The sequence below is a fragment of the Apodemus sylvaticus genome, chromosome 1, assembly GCF_947179515.1.
Source record: "Apodemus sylvaticus chromosome 1, mApoSyl1.1, whole genome shotgun sequence".
Classification (NCBI taxonomy): domain Eukaryota; kingdom Metazoa; phylum Chordata; class Mammalia; order Rodentia; family Muridae; genus Apodemus; species Apodemus sylvaticus.
Window position 1 is genome coordinate 199,431,181 of NC_067472.1, and position 21,404 is coordinate 199,452,584.

General features: G+C 44.0%; 1 protein-coding gene across 4 annotated transcripts in view; it reads right to left on the reverse strand.

The window, feature by feature from the left end:
- Positions 1 to 2,252: 2,252 nt before the first annotated feature.
- Positions 2,253 to 21,404, reverse strand: part of Lig1 (DNA ligase 1) — a 45,742-nt gene continuing 26,590 nt past the window's right edge. For 2 of the 4 annotated variants that reach the window (XM_052170838.1, XM_052170830.1), the window contains exons 22-28: positions 20,886 to 21,030; positions 20,648 to 20,730; positions 18,817 to 18,969; positions 17,951 to 18,004; positions 17,204 to 17,347; positions 15,664 to 15,756; positions 2,253 to 2,400 (exon numbers count right to left, since the gene is read on the reverse strand). In XM_052170838.1, coding sequence (XP_052026798.1) covers positions 2,308 to 2,400; positions 15,664 to 15,756; positions 17,204 to 17,347; positions 17,951 to 18,004; positions 18,817 to 18,969; positions 20,648 to 20,730; positions 20,886 to 21,030 — 765 coding nt within the window. In that variant the 3' untranslated portion in view covers positions 2,253 to 2,307. Of the gene's footprint in view, positions 2,401 to 15,326; positions 15,567 to 15,663; positions 15,757 to 17,203; positions 17,348 to 17,950; positions 18,005 to 18,816; positions 18,970 to 20,647; positions 20,731 to 20,885; positions 21,031 to 21,404 lie in introns of those variants that run through there. The other 2 variants (XM_052170855.1, XM_052170846.1) reach the window with 1 other exon arrangement.

The window sequence follows — 21,404 nt, forward strand, 5'->3', positions numbered from 1 at the left end:
GAGGGGTTAGGGGACTCTGGGAAGGGGGGATATCGGTAAAGGTTTTACCATCGGCAATGTAAATGAAGACGATATTTAATTAAAAAACAGAAAGAAAAAAGATGTAAAGATCAATGATCTAAGATTCATCCAAATTAAGTACAGAATGAGAAATGGAATTGAAATTGGTGCAATGGCAAAAGACACAGAAAAAGAGCAAGAGTCAGACAGAGACAGAGACAGAGAAAGAGATAATGATTGCAATAAACTTAGTTATTTGCTAAAGAATTACTGGAAGAGTTACAAAGTAGGAGCTGAGGCTCTAATTGTTTTTAATTTTTTTTCTATTTTTCTCTCTCTTATTTTTCTGTTGTCTAAATGTAACATGTGAAGCTGCTGGGGTGTTCTGCAGCCCTTGGGCCGCCAACCCAAGACCCATGTGACACCCAAATATGGCACAGAAGAAAGAAGCTAGATCCGCAGAATATAGCTGACGCCTCACATCCCCTTCTCAATATATCATATTACACAAGTAGCCCAAAGACGTTGCTTAAGCCGCTTAAAGATGAATTTTTCTCTTAGATACCATGTAAGACCTGCTCACAGGCTGATAATCAGAATTCCATGCTTGAAGCATGAAGGACAGAAAACCTCGTGTGTGTAGTAAGGAAACTCAGTCCGTGACGCAGGAAAGAGACTGAAAAGGAGGAGAGTCCAATACTCAACAGTGAGAATATACAAGCTCACTTCTTAAGATACATTTGTTTTTGTTTTGTGCACGCGCATATTTTATGCTCTGTGAAAGGCCTAGTACTTAAAGAGGTCAACAGAGGAGAGCCAGATCCCCCAGAACTGTGGTTACTGACAGTTGTGAGCCGTGATGTGGTGCTGGAAACTGAACTCAGGTCTTTCACAATGATAGCACGTGCTCTTAACCTATGAGCCATCTCTTCAGCCCCAAAAGGAACTTCTCATACCACAAATTTATAATGAATTACAGGATCAGTACCTCCTTCTTTGGCTGGACCAATAAGACACGTGAATCAGTGCTGGAGATGAATTCAAGGCCACTCCATTATCCCACTTGATAAGCCACCAGATCTTATGTCTCCCAAAAAGATTCCAGTGTGGATAGGAATCAGAAAGTCATGAGCACGGTGGCACATGCCTTTAATCCAAGCTCTCCAGTGGCAGATGGCTGGACCTCAGTGAGTTCCAGGCCATCCTGATTTATAAGCAAGCCCAGGACAGCCGTGACTGTTACACCGCAGAATTCTGTCTCAAAAAAAAAAAAAAAAAAAAAAAATCAGGAAGTCACATATAGAAACTCCTCATTATAGGCTTAGAAAGGGAGCTTCACTAGTCTCTGAGGAGGCAGTTCAGGAATCATCCAAGAGAGAGAGGGGGGCGGGGAGGGAGGGAGGGAGGGAGGGAGGGAAGGAAGGAAGGAAGGAAGGAAGGGAGGGAGGGAGGGAGGGAGGGAGGGACAGAGAGAGGGAGGAAGGGAGGGAGGGAGGGAGGGAGGGAGAGAGAGAGAGAGAGAGAGAGAGAGAGAGAGAGAGAGAGAGAGAGAGAGAATAAATCACTAAAAGTAGTAATTGTGTTTCTGGTGCTTTAAACCTGAACACTTGCTGGCTCTGGAGAGATAGTGCCACTCCTCACAGATTATCCATTCTTGCATATAGCAGAGGACTTGCTGCAAGCACACTGTCCCTTCCCCCACAGCATTGAGCTGGACTTCTGAGCCCCCACCCTTCCGCTGGTGTTATCTCTTGCCCTAGTTCAGCTGGGAACAATACAGCCCTTTCACCTTGACAACCAAGGCTGCCTCAGGGCAGTTTCACCTGGAGACCAGCAGAGACCAGCAAGACTTGAAGCAGGCAACCCGCTGAGAAGAGGAACCAAGGAATTGGGGGCCTTCTCCTTGATGTGTGTGTGTGTGGGGGGGGGGGCAGGTATACATCTTTTGTCCCCTTCCCGTTTATCCCCAGAATTCTCTTCCAGGTCTCCAGTTCACATGTGGCCATGGGCCACCTTCAAAATATTAGTCTTTGAAGGACACCTTCAAAAATATTAGTCTTTGATTCTGCATTGTATCCAATTGTGATTTTCTGTGATGAACTCCAAATGGGAAAAAAGGAGTTTAAAAATTGATTTTATTATTGTTTTTAGGAAAATAGAGAATTCATTAACAATGAGAATCTAGTTAATTTCATTGACATGAATTGAGACAAATGATATTTTTTTGCATATACCCTTCCTGGTTGTGTTATTTTTGAAACAGAAATAGTTGACAAGTTATAGGGTTAAAACACCAAGTATTTAATGTTAGTAAAGACTTAAGCTGCAAAAGCCTGGGCCACAGTGCTCATCTGGGTGAGTCTTCTTTGTGACTGGTTCTGTTGGGCGACCCTGGGAAGTCTACAGGAAAATATGAAAAACACAGTGTATTCATGAGGGCAGTTTGAATCACACTATAAAAATCACAAATATTACCAGTACTTTTCAGACTTGCATTTTCTTATCGCACACCAACTTGACTACTATAACATGTCTTGTAAGAAAATAGGAGCTCAAATTGTATTCAAGTGATCTTTCAAATAAAATATTTCTAGGTAGAAAAAAAAAGTGCTAGCAAGATGGCTCTGTGGGAAATGGTGCTTACTCTCAAGCCTAATACCTAGGTTCATTCCCTGGGACCCAAATGGTAGAGAGCAAGAACTAATTCCCTCAAGTTGTCCTCTGACTTCCTCATGATTGATATGGCATACATACAAATAAATGAATAGAGTGAAAATTAAGTTTCTGCTCTCCAGTGAGGAATAAGAAAGGAAACTTAGCAGAACATTAAAATACTGCTTTCAAAGAATTGCTTTAAAAGCTGTCCCAACTGAACAATGACTTTCTAAAAGCTAGATAATGGCAGAGTAGAATGGTGCACACCTGTCATCCAACACTGGCCACGTGAGGTACAAGAGTCATGAGTTAAGGGGACAGACAGCCTAGGCTACACAGCAAGCCCAACTAGACAAAACAGAATCAGACAATGGGCCAGCCTCTTATCAGTAAGCACACACCTGAAAAGCTACTAACAAGTCATACTATGGGGACGCTATTTCCACCAGACTCCAGCCAGGTTCTGAAACATAGGTTAGAGGTATGGCAGCAGCAAAAATAAAGACACTAATCACTAGCTGTTATTCAAGCACGTAGCCCCCAAGAGCTCAAGCCATTTCTATTTATACAAGTTCTAAAGCATTCAAGCATGAGTAGTTTCAATTTGTTTCTTTAATCACTTTCCAAAAAGCACAACTTACCCATTTTAGTTTCTCTTCCCCACTCCCTTTTTTTCACTGACCTTTACCTATATCTAAGAATTAATGAAACATTACCTCGTATCTAACTATTAATTTTATACGGCAAGCCTGAATGATTATATCTAGCCAGGCACATCCTATTCATAATGTACCCAGGCCAGCAAACACAAGCCCTAATGCTAATCTTTATTAACAGTATGCGGTATTTTTGGAGTCAGCAGAGAGTATGATACTATACCTAGAGTATTTTCCAGGTGTAAGTCTAATAATTTATAAATGGTTTACACACCACTTTTGTGTTAGCAGCAATGTTTTTGATACAGTCTTCTTCTTTTTTACACATTCCCAGAATGGTAATAATTGATGCCTGATTCTTAACTGTTGACATCAAATTTTGTTTCTTCTGGCAGTTTCTACTTTCACTTTTATTTCCAAGGGGACTGGAAGATTTAAAATTCTTTGTTAATTTTTTTGGCACCAAAGAGATGTCTGACCTTTCCCACCCTTCATCTTTGTCCTAATATGTTCCCATATGTTTTTAATAGCCTCTCTTAAGAAACCATCTCCTAGCCGGGCAGTGGTGGCGCACACCTTTAATCCCAGTACTTGGGAGGCAGAGGCAGGTGAATTTCTGAGTTCGAGGCCAGCCTGGTCTACAGAGTGAGTTCCAGGACAGTCAGGGCTACACAGAGAAACCCTGTCTCAAATAAACCAAAAAAAAAGAAAATAAGAAAATAAGAAACCATCTCCTAAGTTCATGAAACATATTAATCTCTTCTCTAAGACAGTTAAGCAAGAATCATTAATCTAATTGACTTTCTCCAACTTACTCAGATGAGAGATAGCCAGGAGAAGTAAGAAGAACCAGTTTGTATATTCCAAAGGGGGGGGGGGAAGAAACAACCCAGGTTCAATAAACTAAAAAGACATCTTAATTCCCATATAGAAACTTTAGAATATTTAATAAAGGCCTTTGTTCTTAATAAACTCAAATGCAATCATGACTGACAAAGGAAAACTAAAAATTACCCTAAGAGTAAACGCAGCCAAAGTCTGGAGGCCTGAGGCATAGGGTTCTTGGTACCAGATCCAAGGCCCTTACCAAGTGGGCAGTAATCTCCAAAGGCCTTGTCCTGACAAGCATCATTTACAAAACATGGTTACAGCATGGCTTTTCCATTTCCACATCATTTTGTTGATCCCTAAACCTACAAGCATCTGACCATCGATACCTAACCTCTTGGCTTCCCTAAGCCCAAACAAGATCAGTGTTCATGGCGCTGCTGTCTCTACCTAGAGCTTTGTTCCCTTTCTCAACAGCCTGTTCCTCGGGTTTCATATCACGGTTCTTTCAGCTTCTGGATGAAGGTAAAGCTGTCTTCTGGTGAATAAGCCTGGAAGGCAAGCTTAATCTCTACTGTCTGCTAGCCCTTACTTAGGCAGGACTTACCTTACTTGGGAGAAAACTGGCTAGAGGACAATTACCACACACTTCTAACTTGTCAAGAGCTGGGTGTTCCTGGCAGCAACCTGGGCAGTGCCTTCATTTTGTTGCCAAGATGGCAAAAACAAACAAACAAACAAACAAACAAACAACAAAAAACACTTGCAGGCATGGCAGTGTGCCCAGAACCACCGTCTCTTCACAACAAGCCATGACAAGGGACAGAGGAACAGCCCCAGATAAAGGAATGGCACCTGGAGGCAGACACGGCTCCCAGATGAGCTCTGTTACTCCTTAGCCTCGTTGGCAGCTGGCAAGCTCACTTTTATCACTAGTGAGATGAGGGGTAGGCCCATGAAGAATGTAACAGATCTTCAGCTAGGCACAGAGAGGGCTCTCTAAATCATGGTACATGAGCAGCCTGAAGATTTGAGGGCACAGGCCAAATCTCAATCTACTACTTGCTAGATGAAATTTGTAGCAAGTATCTGCATCCTGTTAAGGTTTTCTTTTTCTAAAAGACACAGACAATAATTGTACCAAAAGAATAGCTTCATGGGAAGAATTGGATGAAGTCATGCATAAGACATTTAAGACTAAGTGTGGTTCTTTTTACACCCACATAGGAAAATGTGCTGTGCTCCACTCAGATTGTTTAAAAATGCCTTGCCAGCATAAACACTTCCCAGCAAGCTTTGCTGCAGGTTATGGTTATGTGACTGATATCTGGTTCTTTTGATTCACCATGAATTAGGACTGCTGCTTCCTAGTGTGCATTCTTCAACCTCCCATGATGCCCTCAGACAAACACCTAAACAGACCTATGCCAACTTTTAAACTGAGCTGGATTACACTCTCTGGGGAAGATTCATGCACCCACTGCTCACCCAACTCCAGACTTGTCTCTTCAGTGTCCACATGCTCTAGCCATCAGCTTGATACCCTCAGTTGCATTGATCTTGGCAGTTTCCATTATCTCATGGGTGCACAGGAGGCTCTCGTGGAATACCTACTGTGAATATGTGGCCTGAAGCAGACACCCAAGACGAAATCCTTCTTGACCCTCCCCATCACCCAAATGGTAGAGCACAGTGCCTCCCTGTTAAATGAAGATCATTAATAAACTAGTGGGCGAACACCGGAGTGTAAGATCACTCCGGACACTGCCCACCAGGGCTCCACCCGAACCCAGGAGGTGGGCAGCCCCACAGCCCTCTGGGCACCTATCCTGCCAGGGAACATCTGACCTGCAGGGAGTCCCGCGGTTAGAGGGAGTTCTGCATTCAGAGCTTGGGGCCATCCTATGCCACAGTGCACTATCTCAAAGTGGAACAGGAAGCTAGCTATCCACCCAGCAGAGCAGAGCAGAGCAGACAGTCAGCACAGGTGAGACCTGCCCTACAGCTCAGAGAATCCTATCCTGAATCCTCTAGAGGAAACCCTCCAGTTTCCTTTTCTGGCTTGGGACCACCCTCTGCCACCATGTACCATATCCAAGTGATGCAGGGAAGTAGCTAACCATTCAGGCATGCAGAGGGGCCCGGAGGTATAATAGGACCACCCCTGTTGCTCAGAGGGCACAGCCTGAAACCCTGAGGACATAAGAGCCTAGGAACAGCCAGGGTCGGGAGCCTTCCGATTACCACCTGCACCCAGAGTTGATCCGGCCACTGAGCTACATACACAAATACAATTACAAGAGGCCAGGTCTCCCAAAAGTACTTATATACCGGTATAGACAGAGAGAACGGGTCTCCCAGGAGCACAGAGAAGCCACAGTCAAAGATAGTAACACCAGCTAACACCAGAGATAACCAGATGGCAAAAGGAGAACTCAAAAACCTCACCAACAGACACCAAGGCAACGTGGCTACATCTGAACCAAGTTCTCCAACAACAGTGAGTCCTGGATACCCCAACACACAAGAAAAGCAAAACCTGGTGTTAAAAATCACACATCATAAAAAAAAAAAAATCACACATCATGATGCTGTTAGAGGACTTCAAGAAGGACATAAATAACTCCCTTAAAGAAATACAGGAGAACATGAGTCAACAGGTAGAAGCCCTTCAAAAGGAAACACAAAAATTGCTTAAAGAAATACAGGAAAACAAGGGACAACAGATAGACCATAAGGAGGAAACACAAAAATCACTTAAAAAAATACAAGAGAACATGGGACAACAGGCATAAGTCCTGAAAAAAAAAAAAAAACCACCAAAATCCCTTAAAGAATTACAGGAAAACACAGAAAACAAGTGAAGGAACTGAAAACCACCTAGGATCTAAAAACGAAAGTAGAAACAACTAAGAAATCACAAAGGGAGACAGCTTTGGAGATAGAATACCTTGGAAAAAAATCAGGAGTCATAGAGGCAAATATCAACAACAGAATACAAGAGAGACAGAAGAAAGAATCTCAGGTGCTGAAGATACCATAGAAGGCATTGATTCAACAGTCAGAGAAAAGGTAAAATGGAAAAAGCTTGTAACCCAAAGCATCCAGGAAGTCCAGGACACAAGGAGGTGGCCAAACCTAAGGATTATAGGTAGAGAAGAGATTGAAGATTTACAACTTAAAGGGACAGTAAATATCTTCAACAAAATTATAGAAGAAAATTTTCCTAACCTTAAAAGAGAGATGCCCATGAACATACAAAAAGCCTATAGAACTCCAAACAGACTGGACCAGAACATAAATACCTCCCATCACATAATAATCAAAACACCAAATGTACTAAACAAAGAAAGAATATTAAAAGCAGTAAGAGAAAAAAGGCCAACTAACATATAAAGGAAGACCTATCAGAATTACACCAGACTTTTCACCAGAGACCATGAAAGATAGAAGATCCTGGACAGATCACATACAGACTCTAAGAGAAGACAAATGCCAGTCCAGACTACTATACCAACAAAACTCTCAATCACCATAGAGGGAGAAACCAAGATTTTCCATAATAAAACCAAATTTACACGTCTTTCCACAAATCCAGCTCTACAAAAGATAATAGATGGAAAACACCAATATAAGGAAGGCAACTACACACTAGAAAAAGCAAAATAGTAATCTTCTTTCAACAAAACTAAAAGATTACCACTCAAACATAAAAATAGCATCAAACAGGACAGGAAGCAACAATCACTATTCCTTAATATCTCTTAACATCAATGGACTCGATTCTCCAATAAAAAGACACAGACTAACAGACTGGATACATAAACAGGATCCAGCATTTTGCTGCAAACAGGAAACACACCTCAGTGTCAAAGAGAAAAACTACCTTAGAGTAAAAGGTTGGAAAACAATTTTCCAAACAAATAGTTACAGGAAACAAGCCGGAGTGGACATTCTAATATCGGAAAAAAATGACTTTCAACCAAAAGTCATCAAAAAAGATGCAGAAGGATACTTCATACTCATAAAAGGAAAAATCCACCAAGAAGAACTCTCAATTCTGACCATCTATGCTCCAAATGCATGGGCACCCTCACTCGTAAAAGAAACCTCACTAAAGCTCAAAGCACACATTGCACCTCAAACAATAATCATAGGTGACTTCAACACTTCACTATTCTCAATGGACCGATCAGGGAAGCACAAGCTAAAGAGAGATACAGTGAAAGTAATTGAAGTTTTGGACCAAATACATTTAATAGATATCTGTAGAACATTTCATCATAAATCAAAATAATATACCTTCTTCTCAGCACCTCATGGTACCTACTCCAAAATCAACCATGTAATTGGCCACAAAATAGACCTCAACAGATATAAGAAGACTGAAATAATTCCATGCCTCTTATGAGATCACTATGGAATAAGGGTCATCTTCAATAGCAACAAAAACAACAGAAAGCCCACATACACAAAGAAGCTGAACAATGCTCTATTCAATGATACCTTGGTCAAGGAAGAAATAAGGAAAGAAATCAAAGACTTTCTAGAATTTAATGAAAATGAAGGCACAACATACCCAAACTTATGGGACACAATGAAAGCAGTGCTAAGAGGGAAACTCATAGCCCTGAGTGCCTCCAAAAAGAAAATGGAGAGAGCATACACTAGCAGCTTAATGGCACACCCGAAAACTCTGGAACAGAAAGAACCTAATTCACCCAAGAGGAGTAGAAGGCAGGAAATCATAAAACGCAGGGCTGAAATCAACCAAGTAGAAACAAAAAGAACCTTACAAAGAATCAACAATACAAGGAGCTGGTTCTTTGAGAAAAACAACAAGATAGAAAAACCCTTAGTCAGACTAATCAGAGGGCACAGAGACAGTATCCAAATTAACAAAATTAGAAATGAAAAGGAAGATATAACAACAGAAACTGAGGAAATTCAAAAATCAACAGATCCTACTACAAAAGCCTTACTCAACACAACTGGAAAATCTGGAGGAAATGGACAATTTCCTAGACAGATACTAAATACCAAAATTAAAACAGGATCAAATAGATCATCTAAACAGTCCCATAACCCCTAAAGAAATAGAAGTGGACATTGAAAGTCTTCCAACCAAGAAAAGCACAGGACCAGATGGTTTTAGTGCTGAATTCTGCCAGGAGCCATTCTCACAGAGATCTTGCAACCCCCTCCTCTCAGCCATTTCTAGCCTGCTTTCTCTAGGCTGCTTTTAGAAGGAAATCTACTAGTTTAAAGATTAGCCAAGTAAGCTAGATGGTCAGTACATACAGAGCTTACCTGAGTGGGCTCAAACAAATGAAGCTCACCTGTGGTTAGGTTACTATAGCAACTCCTTTCCACATCACCTCCTCATGATCGAAATATGATGCCAAGTTCCTACTGCACCTGCCTAATCTTTCCTGAGATTCTGAGAGACAATTCTGAGAAACTGTTCCTGAGAAATGATGCTAGCCCCCTGAGATTGTTCCCCAAATACAATGACTTTCCCCCTTCACCCCTCCCCACACCTGGTTGCTTGCCTTTATAATACCTTGTGTGAAAATTAAAGATTGACAGCTTGATCAGAGTACAGACTTGCTGTCTATTTCCTTGTGTCTCTTGTCTCTTGCCTTTCTCTAGGTAGTTCTGGGGACCCTGTTGACTGTCCTGTGGGTTGGGACAGAATTCTACTAGACCTTCAAAGACAACCTAACACCAATACTCTTCAAACTATTCCACAAAATAGAAAGAGAAGGAATACTACCCAACTCCTTCTACGAAGCCACAATTACACTGATACCAAAACCACACAAAGATCCAACAAAGAAAGAGAACTTCAGACCAATTTCCCTTATGAATGTTGATGCAAAAATATTCAATCATCCACCATGATCAAGTAAGCTTCATCCCAGGGATGCAGGGATGGTTCAAAATATGGAAATCCATCAATGTAATCCGCTACATAAACAAACTCAAAGAAAAAAAACATGGTCATTTCATTAGATGCTGAAAAAGCATTTGACAAAATTCAGCATCCTTTCATGCTAAAAGTCTTGGAAATATCGGGAATCCAAGGCCCATATCTAAACATAGTAAAAGCAATATACAGCAAACCATTAGCCAACTTCAAACTAAATGGAAACTTGAAGCAATCCCACTGAAATCAGGGACGAGACAAGGCTCTCTCTCCATATGTATTCAATATAGTACTTGAAGTCCTAGCTAGAGCAATTTTAGACAACAAAAGAAGGTCAAAGGGATACAAATTGGAAAGGAGGATGTCAAACTATCACTATTTGCAGATGATATGATAGTATACTTAAGTGACCCAAAAAAGCTCCACTAGAGAACTCCTACAACTGATAAACAACTTCAGCAAAGTGGCAGGTTACAAAAATCAACTCAAGCAAATCAGTAGCCTTCCTATACTCAAAGGAGAAAGAAATTGGTGAAACAACTCCCTTCAAAATAGTTACAAATAATAAAAAGTATCTTGGTGTTACTCTACCCAACAAGTGAAAGATCTGTGTGGCAAGAAGTTCAAGTCTCTGAAGAAAAAAAATTGAAGAAGACCTCAGAAAAATGGAAAGATCTCCCATGTTCGTGGATTGGCAGGATTAATATAGTAAAAATGGCCATCTTGCCAAAAGCAATATACAAATTCAATGCAATCCGCATAAAAATCGCAACTCAATCCTTCACAGACTTAGAGCAATTCACAAATTCATCTGGAATTACAAAAAAATTCCAGGGTAGCGAAAACTATTCTAAACAGTTAAAGAATTGAATTAGAACTATTCTAAACAGTAAAAGATACTGGGGTGGGGGGGGGGGGTCAGTATCCCTGGCCTCAAGCAGTACTACAGAGCAATAATGTTAAAAACTGCATGGTACTGGTACAGTGACAGGCAGGTAGATGAATGGAATAGAAGACCCAGAAATGAACCCACACACCTATGGTCACTTGATATTTGACAAAGGAGCTGAAACCATCCAGTGGAAAAAAGATAGCCTTTTCAACAAATGGTACTGGCTCAACTGGAGGTCAGCAAGCAGAAGAATGCAAATCCATTCTCATCCCCTTTTACTAAGCTCAAGTCCAAGTGGTTCAAAGACCTCCACATAAAACCAGACACACTGAAACTAATAGGAAAGAAACTGGGGAAGACCCTTGAGGACATGGGCACAGGGGAAACGTTCCTGAACAGAACACCAATAGCTTATGCTCTAAGATCAAGAATTGACCAATGGGATGTCATAAAATTACAAAGTATCTGTAATGCAAAGGACACTGTTAATAGGACAAAACGGCAACCAACAAATCGGGGAAAGATCTTTCCCAACCCTACATCCCACAGAGCACTAATATCCAATATATACAAAGAACTCTCAAGAAGTTAGGCCCCAGAGCCAAATAACCCTATTAAAAATGGGGTATAAAGCTAAATAAAGATTTTTCACCTGAGGAATATCAAATGGCTGAGAAGCACCTAAAGAAATGTTCAACATCCTTAGTCATCAGAGAAATGCAAATCAAAACAACCCTGAGATTTCACTTCACACCATCAGAATGGCTAAGATAAAAAAACTCAGGAGACAGCAGGTGCTGGAGAGGTTGTGGAGAAAAAGGAACCCCTCCTCCACTGCTGGTGGGATTGCAAGCTGGTACAACCACTCTGGAAATCAGCCTGGCAGTTCCTGAGAAAATTGGGCATAATACTACCAGAGGACCCTGTTATACCACTCCTGGGCATATACCCAAAGGATTCTCCAGCATGTAATAAGGACGCATGCTCTACCATGTTCATAACAGCCCTATTTATAATGGGGTATAGAGCTAAATAAAGATTTTTCACCTGAGGAATATACAGATATAAGCCAGAACTTAGAAAGAACCCAGATGTCCCTCAATGGAGGAACAGATAAGAAAATGTGGTATTATTACACAATGGTGTGCTATTCAGCCATTAAATGGTGTGCTATTCATTCATTAAAAACAATGAATTCATGAAATTCTTAGACAAATGGATGGAACTGGAGAATATCATCCAGAGTCACTCAGGATGTCTTAGTCAGGTTTTCTATTCCTGCACAAACATCATGACCAAGAAGCAAATTGGGGAGGAAAGGGTTTATTGAGCTTACACTTCCACGATGCAGTTCATCACTAAAGGAAGTCAGGACTGGAACTCAAGCAGGTCAGGAAGCAGGAGCTGATGCAGAAGCCACGGAGGGATGTTTCTTACTGGCTTGCTTCCCCTGGCTTGCTCAGCCTGCTCTCTTATAGAACCCAGGACCACCAGCCCAGGGATGGCACCACCCACAAGGGGCCCTCCCCCCTTGATCACTAATTGAGAAAATGCCCCACAGCTGGATCTCATGGAGGCACTTCCCCAACTGAAGCTCCTTTGTCTGTGATAACTCCAGCCTGTGTCAAGTTGACACACGAAACTAGCCAGTATAGTGACGTAACCCAATCACAAAAGAACACTCATGGTATATACTCACTGATAAGTGGATATTAGCCTAGAAGCTTGGAATACCTAAGATACAATTCACATATCAAATGATGCCAAAGAAGTAGGAACAAAGAATGCATCCTTGGATCCTTTGTAGAAAGAGAAAAAATTACCCACAGAAGGAGATACAATGACAAAAGGTTGAGCAGAGTCTGAGGGAAAGACCACCCAGAGACTGCCCCACCCAGGGATGCATCCTATCTACAGTTCCAAAACCCATAGACTATTGTGGATGCCCACAAGTGCTGGCTGACTGGAGCCGGATATAGCTACTACCTGGGAGGCTCTCCTAGTGCATGACAAATACAGAGGCGGACACTCTCAGCCAGCCATTGAAGTGAGCACAAGGTCCCCAGACACATCAGCAGCAGAGGACAGTCTGGTTAGATAACAAAGGGAGAAGAGGCCCTTGGTCCTAGAAAGACTTGATGCCATAGTGTAGAGGAATACCAGGACAGGGGATCGGGGGAGGGTTGATTGGGGAAGGGTTGATTGGGGAAGGAGTGATGGCTTATGAGATTTTCGGGGGTTGGGGGAACCAGCAAAGGGAACATTTGAAATGTAAATAAAAAATATACCTAATTTAAAAAAAAACCTAGTGGGGCTCATTGTAGCCAGGCGGTGGTGGCGCACACCTGTAATCCCAGCATTCTGGGAGGCAGAGGCAGGCGGATTTCTGAGTTCAAGGCCAGCCTGGTCTACAGAGTGCGTTCTAGGACAGCCAGGGCTATACAGAGAAACCCTGTCTCGAAAAAACAAATCCATAAAAACCAAGAGTATGAGAGGGAAAACACTAGCAAGTCAGGAAGGCAGAAAGCCTATTGGTTCAGGCTTGACAATTGGATCCCATGAAGGCCGTGCTAGCCAGGGACCATACTGAATCCTGTGTTTCAAGCTCCTTCTGTGGCTCACCTTATTAACTCTTATACTGGGCAGGATGTCAACTGTAGCCAACAGAAGACCCAATAGACATGTTTTAGCATGTACATACGTTCCTGTTGGTACATTCATGTGGGTGTACGTGCACATGTGTGTGCCTAGGTATGCTCAGTGTCAATTATCTTCCTAAATCATGCACTCGACACTGTTTTTTTGTTTTTGTTTTGTTTTTTTGAGGTGGGTATGGTCTTTCACTTAATCTGGAGCCTGTCAATTCAGCTATACCCAGGGATCCTGCAGTCTTTACCACCTCAACTACTGTGCCTGGCTTGAGGGGGTTCTGGGGTAGATTGAACTTAGGTCTTCATACTTATAAACTCTTTACTGACTGAGCCATCTCCCAGGCCCAGGACAACTGCTTTATGGGGACTAGCTTCTATGCCAACTGGACACAAGGTAGTGTTCACCTGGGAAAACAGAACCTTGACAAAATGTTTCTATTAGGTTGCCTGTAGGCAAATCTGCAGGGCATTTTCTTGATTGGTGATTAATATGAGAAGGCCAACTGGGCAGTGCCACTCTTGGGCTAGTAGTTCTGGATGCTATAAGAAAACAGGCCAAGCAAGCCAGAGGAAGGAAGCCTGTGGCCTGTGCATTAGTTCCTGCCTCCAGGTCCAACAATGACTTCCCTCAATGATAGTGATGTAGACCTATAAGCTGAAATAAACCCTTTCCTCCTCAATTTGCTTTTGGTCACGGGTGTTTCATCACAGCAATAGAAAACCTAACTACGGCAGGTTTACTATGTCCCACAAGAATGGCTCTAGCTGTGCAGATCTGGGACTTTGCCTGGTTGTCTACCCTACTGGACTGTCTCTTCCAGATGATGACCAGAAAGCTGCCAGGGCCCCATTCTTTCAGGGACCATCTCAAGAAAACAGGGCTTTCTCGAATATTCTCCCCATAATCTTAGGGGCCTTTCTATCACATCTGCTAGAGTTTTCCAGTGTGTCTGTGTCTTCTCCAACCTCAGGTGAGTTTCATGGGACCAGACTGGCTAGTGCTATCTGTACCCCTTGTGAAGACTGAAGCACACAAAAGAAGGAAAGGGACACTGGGGTTAGACTAGCAGTGATGCCTAGTCTCTGGTCATGTGCCAAAGGAGGCTAGCACTCGGGTAGTACTTCAGAGCACCTGCCGTACCCTAGACATTATATTCGGGGCACAGCCATAAGCGAAGCAGCTGCTGTCACTTCCTGATCTTGTGGAGTGATGACTGAAATGCTATTCTAAAGACTGAGGTAATGTCTGAGACAAGACAGTAGGTGGTACAAATGGGAACCACACACCTGGGTACTGCACCACTCTCTCCCAAGAGCATGGGGACCATGTTAGAAAGATGTGGGAATGACTGTCAGCAGAGCTACTGGATTGGAGTATAAGTGTTGATGCTCCTGGCAAGGGTGCTGGCAGTTTCTGTGTCTTCATCTATATCTGCAAAGGAGAGCTAACAGTGTCAACCTGACAGAGTGCTGGGAGTTCAAAGAAGCTAAACCATGAGAGCTCTTGACTGCTGCTATCCACTGCCTAGCACTGACAACATGTGTCTATTTAAGTAAACTGCACTGTTCTAGTCCTAAGTGGCAATAGTCATGTTTTGAGTGTTCCACAGCACAAGTGGCTGGAGGCTGCCAGACGGCAGGCAGATTGTTCAACAACTGGCATGCTATACCTGTGTGAGCTCAGAGCCATGCCACAGAGCTCAGCGTAGACCTCCTTACCAAGTAGGCATCAGACACGTCATTTATTGAAGAAAATGAAGCCTCCCAGCCCCAGGATCTCACCCCTGGTAACCCCACACACGCCAGTCACCACCACCAATCCACTAGTACCCACATTCTCTCAACCTCCACCCCAGGCCCAGGAGAGAAGGAGGTTAATAGTCTTCAATGTCGGATTCCAAGTCCGAGCTTTGTTGGTTCTGAATCTGACTCTGCTTCCGGTACAAAGAGGCAACCTGAGAAAAGTTGGAGAGGAGGGGTATCAGCAGATCCCCAGTTAACTCCCATCTCTATAGCTCATGGCCAGAACCAACCCTCTACCCAGAGCCTCACCTGGTCACTGGTAGTGGCCTGCTCTGGCTGCTTGTCTTTACGGACACGAATGAACCGAGGGAAACGAAGAGAGATCCCTTTCTCTTTGTCCACCTGTGGGAGAGGATAGTAGTAGGGGAGGGACTCTGCTGGGCTCCAACTGCAGTAAGCTGGAAAGTGACTCCCTATCTGATCTCTTCTTTTCTAACCTGGGCCTAAACTCAATGGGGCTGAGCAATGGGCCATAAGGGTTAAAGAAGGTGTCAACATATTTGAAATCATGGTACCTCATGTACTGTAATACTCAGAAAATACAAGATTCTATAGTTACTTACGTTGTTAGCATCCTGATAACCATGAGTGCTGAAAAGCAGTCAGGGATTTAATGTTAAATAGCAGCTTTCAGGAGCCAAGCAGCAGTTACCACAGCTCCCTGTGATGCTATCTCTTTCTCATCTATGAGCAAAAGGTACACAGACTGGCATTTCTGTGAGGCTTACATGCCAGTTATTCAACTATAGGTGAGTCACAGTAAGGTAGGACAAAGGTAACTCCTTGAACGTGGTGCCAAAGGTCCTGGCTCTCTACTGTATAGGAAGTATTAAAAAAAAATAAAAATAAAAATAATGAGATAAACCAAGCCTGGTAGAACTTGCTTGTAATCCCAGATGCTTAGGAAGATGAGGCAGAAGAATTTCAAGTTCAAGACCTGTGTGTGTTAATGAGAACTTGTCTCTAAATAAACAAAGATAACGAAAATACACAAAATAACAGCATGGGAGAAAAAGAGGGGTATAACAGCAATAACACCTCAGTGAAGGGACTTGGCTCAGGTAAAGCCCCTGCCTAGAATCCACCAATGAGGAGCTGGGGGCGTGGCTCAGTGGTAGAGTCCCTGCCTAGAATCCCCCAGTGATGGCTGGCAGTGTGGCTTATGGGTAGAGCCCTGCCTAGAATGAGGGGCTGAGGGACTAACTTGGTACAGCATCTGTCTAAAATCACAGTTGAGGGCATTTAGTAGCCAAGCAGTTACCTTAAGCACCAAGAAAACCCTAAAACCAACAACAGCAAAAACCTAGGAGGTCCACTTTGCAAAATACAAGTCTGCTTCTCCTCAGAAAGTACATAGCAGCCGAGCTCTAGGCCAGACACAGGGCCCTTTAAGCTCAGTGGCACGATCTCTCTCCTGTGGCTACTCGATGGCTGCTGGAGGCACCAAGAACATATCACTGATCTGTTCTGACATACGGACAGTAGCCATGGAATTGCAGAACTTGGTACCATGACAACTAATTTTGAGTAACGTCAGAAATGAAGGAAACACTGGTGAGGTACTGAACTTTCTTTGAAGTCTGGCTTCTCAAGTTACTTTGGAGACGGAGGTGAGATGCTACCAAAGGGGACACTGCCACTGCCTTCTTTTATAGCTGAGAATGATATCTGACATCTAAATATATTCAAGGTTTTTGATTAGTATACTGGAACAGCACATCCCAAGATCTCTCCCCATCACCTCTGCCTTCCTTCCCTTCAAGAGTCCTTCCCAGACCCCAGAACTCACCAGGCCCCGTGCAGCAGGGTAGATGGGGGATAGGGAAAGATCAGCACACTTCACCTCCCATACAACACTTGGGTCCAGCCAGTGGTCTGGGGCCACTGCCCCATCAATCCTCACATAGGGGCGTGGGGTAGGCAACACCAGGGCCTGCAGTGAGCAGAAGAAATGAGTCAAATTTCAAAGCCAGGGCCAAGGCTCAGGGGGATGGAGATTAGGGAAGAGAGAAGGAGAGAAGAAAATGGAGCAGTCTTTAAAGTCAAAAAGCTAGAAAAGGAATATCAAAGAGAAATGGGGAAAGGAAGGAGACACACTGGGACTGAGAGGGATTCTACAAACAGAGCCACAAGCCAAGACAGACAGAGACAGAAGACAAAGACATAACACACAAGGGGAGGGGAAAAGTTTCTGAGGGGGTAAGTGTAAGCCTGGGAAACAGCAGAGAGATTTCCAAAAATGGGACAGAGAGGGGTCAAGATACACAGCGCAGAGCAGAGCTTCACACCCTAAAACGCCTAAGCCCACTAAGAAAGACCACTCTTCTCTAGAGTCTCTTGGCACTTCTCAGGGAAAACTACCAGAACCCAATGGCCATGTGTGTGCTGGGCTGGGACATGCAGTCCCTGGAAGAGCGTCACTATGAAGTAGCTGTTCGATCCAGGACTTGAACCTGGATGCTCTGGGATGCCATGAAGCCAGAGCCCTGCACAAAGTTAAGTGTGGTGAGAAGCACTGGGCGGTCACAGGGCCCACCTGCATGCTCTGGTGATGTTCCTCCAGCTCCTCATCGCTGAATCCAGTTCCCAGCTGCAGGAGAAAATGGCAAATTAGAAGTTCATCTGGCCAGCTGGTCCAGCACCTAACCCTGTTTGTGCCACCTGAGGTGAAGTGGAGTAATGCTACTGAGCTATCACCCACAATCCCCTGCCCTGAAAGGCTGTACTTTTCATGTACTGTCCTTTGCTTTAAAAAAAAAAAATCCGCTCTCCTCTGTTGACACTCTTCAATGTTTAGGCAAGATCTGAGGTACCACTGAGTCACACCTCCAGCCCCTCACTGGGGGATTCTAGGCAGGTGCTCTATCTCTAAACCACAAACACAGCATTACAGCATTTCCCTGGGATATTCTAGGCAGGGGCTCTACCACTAAGCCACGCCCCAGCCTCTCACTGGGAGATCCTAGACAGCAACTGTACATTCCCAGCTCCATCCCAGGACAGCACTGGCCTTATAATTCCCGACCTCTCCTGCTCTTAACAATACCAAGGCAATGATAAAATGAGTAGAGTCACAGTCTGTGCTGGCAGCTACCTGTAACTGCTTGTGTAAGTTTCTAACTAGATAGGTGCTATCTGTATTAATGGCCTTATATTATTTCTTGCCTTCTATCATAACAATAGGGCTTTTAAAACTCCATTCTAGATAAATATTGTAAAATGGTAACATAGTAGTGCCCAAAAATATGACAAATTACAAGCCACTTGATCACATGAGTGAACATGTAAAATGTCACTCATTTATTCAGAGTTGATTGAACCTGCACACGCATGATGACTGGTACACCCCAGAGTAGAATTACATCCCTCCCAATTCTGTGACCAGCACCCAGGCCCCAGGACCTTGCATATGGCCTGCAGCTCTTCACTCTCCTCATCGTAGGCAGCCAACAGGAAGCCCCCATACCGGCCAGCCCGCTTCCCCCGGCCAAGGTAGGCACCAATCACCACAAGGTCCAGAGTGTCGCCCACACCATCAAGGTAGTCCTTCTTCAGCTGGAGGAGGGAAGCAAGGAATGAGGGGCAGGAGCCCAAATGGGAACTTGCTACTCGGGGTTTGTGTTTAAGAGCTGTGAGGAAGAGAAGCAAGGCTCATGGGAAGCTGTAGGAAAAAGTGCTTTTCAATTTGAAGCAAAGTAAATGAGCTGGAGGTGTGTGAGGGGCATCACCTTTCATCTCCTCAGGTTGAGCTGGAATCTGGATCCTCCTGCCTCAGCCTCCAGAATGCTGGAGTTATAATGTGGACCACACAACCAGCCTGGAAATCATCTTGTTTTCCTCTTTCAATTCCCAAATAGCCAATGCTAACTCACTCAACCCATTCCTTCACACTTACCCATCTGTCTTAGTCAGGGCTTCTATTCCTGCACAAACATCACGACCAAGAAGCAAGTTGGGGAGGAAAGGGTTTATTCAGCTTACACTTCCATTTTGCAGTTCATCACTAAGGGAAGTCACGACTGGGACTCAAGCAGGTCAGGAGGCAGGAGCTGATGCAGAGGCCATGGAGGGATGTTCCGTACTGGCTTGCTTCCCCTGGCTTGCTCAGCCTGCTCTCTTATAGAACCCAAGAGCACCAACCTAAAGGTAGTACCACCCACAAGGGGCCCTCCCTGCTTGATCACTAATTGAGAAAATGTCCCACAGCTGGATCTCATGGAGGCACTTCCCCAACTGAAGCTCCTTTCTCTGTGACAACTCCAGCCTGTGTCAAGTTGACACACAAAACCAGCCAGTACACCATCCATTCAAGAAATACTTATGAAGTAGTAGCAGCAGAGTGCCATGCAGACACTTATGATTATGGGAACAAGAGAAGAGTGCCTTAGTACTATTGCTAAGGCAGGGAAGGTTTGTACACAATGACCTGACACCAGACAGGAGAAAGAGACCAGAACAAAGGGAAAAAAAGTGCAGTAGGACTGGCTTGCACAGCTCCCAAGAGCCTCCATCTGTCATCTTGTGCCAGAAAACATTCCCCCACTTTCCACATTTTTGCCCAAACCTACATCCACTGGCTTATTCTCTAAAAATCAGCCAGAGGACCCCTGCAAAATGACAACAGGATCATACGACTTCACTAAGATACTCCTGGCTTCCTGAAACCTTTTGAAAAGAATCCAGTTTCATCTCCCAGGCCCAAGGTGCTACAGTCTTACAGCCTGCTCCCTTGACCTCCCCTGCTCACTCGGTAAGCCTACTCCACCTCTAGCCCACTGCACCTGCGGCTCTCCCGCCCATCTACTCTACCCTCTTCACATAATCCACCCCTTCCTTCTGTCCATTGCTGGGCCCAGATGTCACTTCCAGAGAACTCTTCTGAACTACCCAGGACGCTCTCAAGACTCGAACCAAGCTGGCTCTTTCCATGAGCTCATCAGAGGCAGGTTACCCTGGACACAACCCAGAAGCCTCTCCTTTGTACACCTCATGCAACAAGGACAGGGGACATAAAGCCCAGACTTGGCTTCCTCGCCATGATATCCCTAAGGCTTAGGCTAGGAAGTTCACAGTGAGTTCCTGGAAGAGCCATTAACGACACTTCACTTCAGGAGGACATCTGACTGGGGTAGAATCATATAATGGGAACCACACTCATCAGGGAGTAGATGGAGACTGTGCACAGTAGGGATAGACAGCCACACTGGGAAGGCCAAGCAGAGGCCAGAATCACCTTGAGCCAGTTGTGTGACCTCTTGGCAATCTCATAGGTGGCATCAACATCCAAGGTCTTCACCATTAGGCCCTCACAGGAGTCTGTAGGAAACATGGAAGCCTGACTAAGGAAGCAGTAGCTCACGAGACATAAGCAGGCAGGATTTCAGGCAAATCTCAGGGTTTGGGAGACGGGAACACGGTCAGCACAGGTACAGCAAAGCTTCAAACCCTGGGAGAGAAGAGTTTACACTCACCCTTCACTGACTGCTCCAAGAACTCAGCAATCTGCTCGACGTCCTTGGTGTCCAAGGAGGTGGTGAAGACAAACTCACCCTCTGTCTCCACGAAGTTCTCACGGAGCAGCTGCCGGCGTCGAGACAGGGGCTGACGAACCAGGGACTATGAGGAAAGAAAGTGGACAACACTTAGGAAACAAAAAACGGTACAAGTCCAGACCTTAACAGCATACACAAGCATAATGATGTGGTTACAGAACTCCTTAGAGCAGAATGAACGAACAGCCCACAGGACTGTTGTATTAGAGCTTTAACCATAGATGAAGGAATTAGAAAGGCAGACTCCACTAACATGCTGAACTCAAAATTATCTAGTGGGGAGCCACCATCTTCCTGGTGTCAGACAAACACTTTGTAAAGTTATAATTTAGTTTTTACTTATTATTTGTTTATCATAGTATGTAGGTATGGGTATGACATGGCATGCATATGGAGGTCAGATAATTCTGTAGGGTCATTTCTTTCTATCCATCTTCA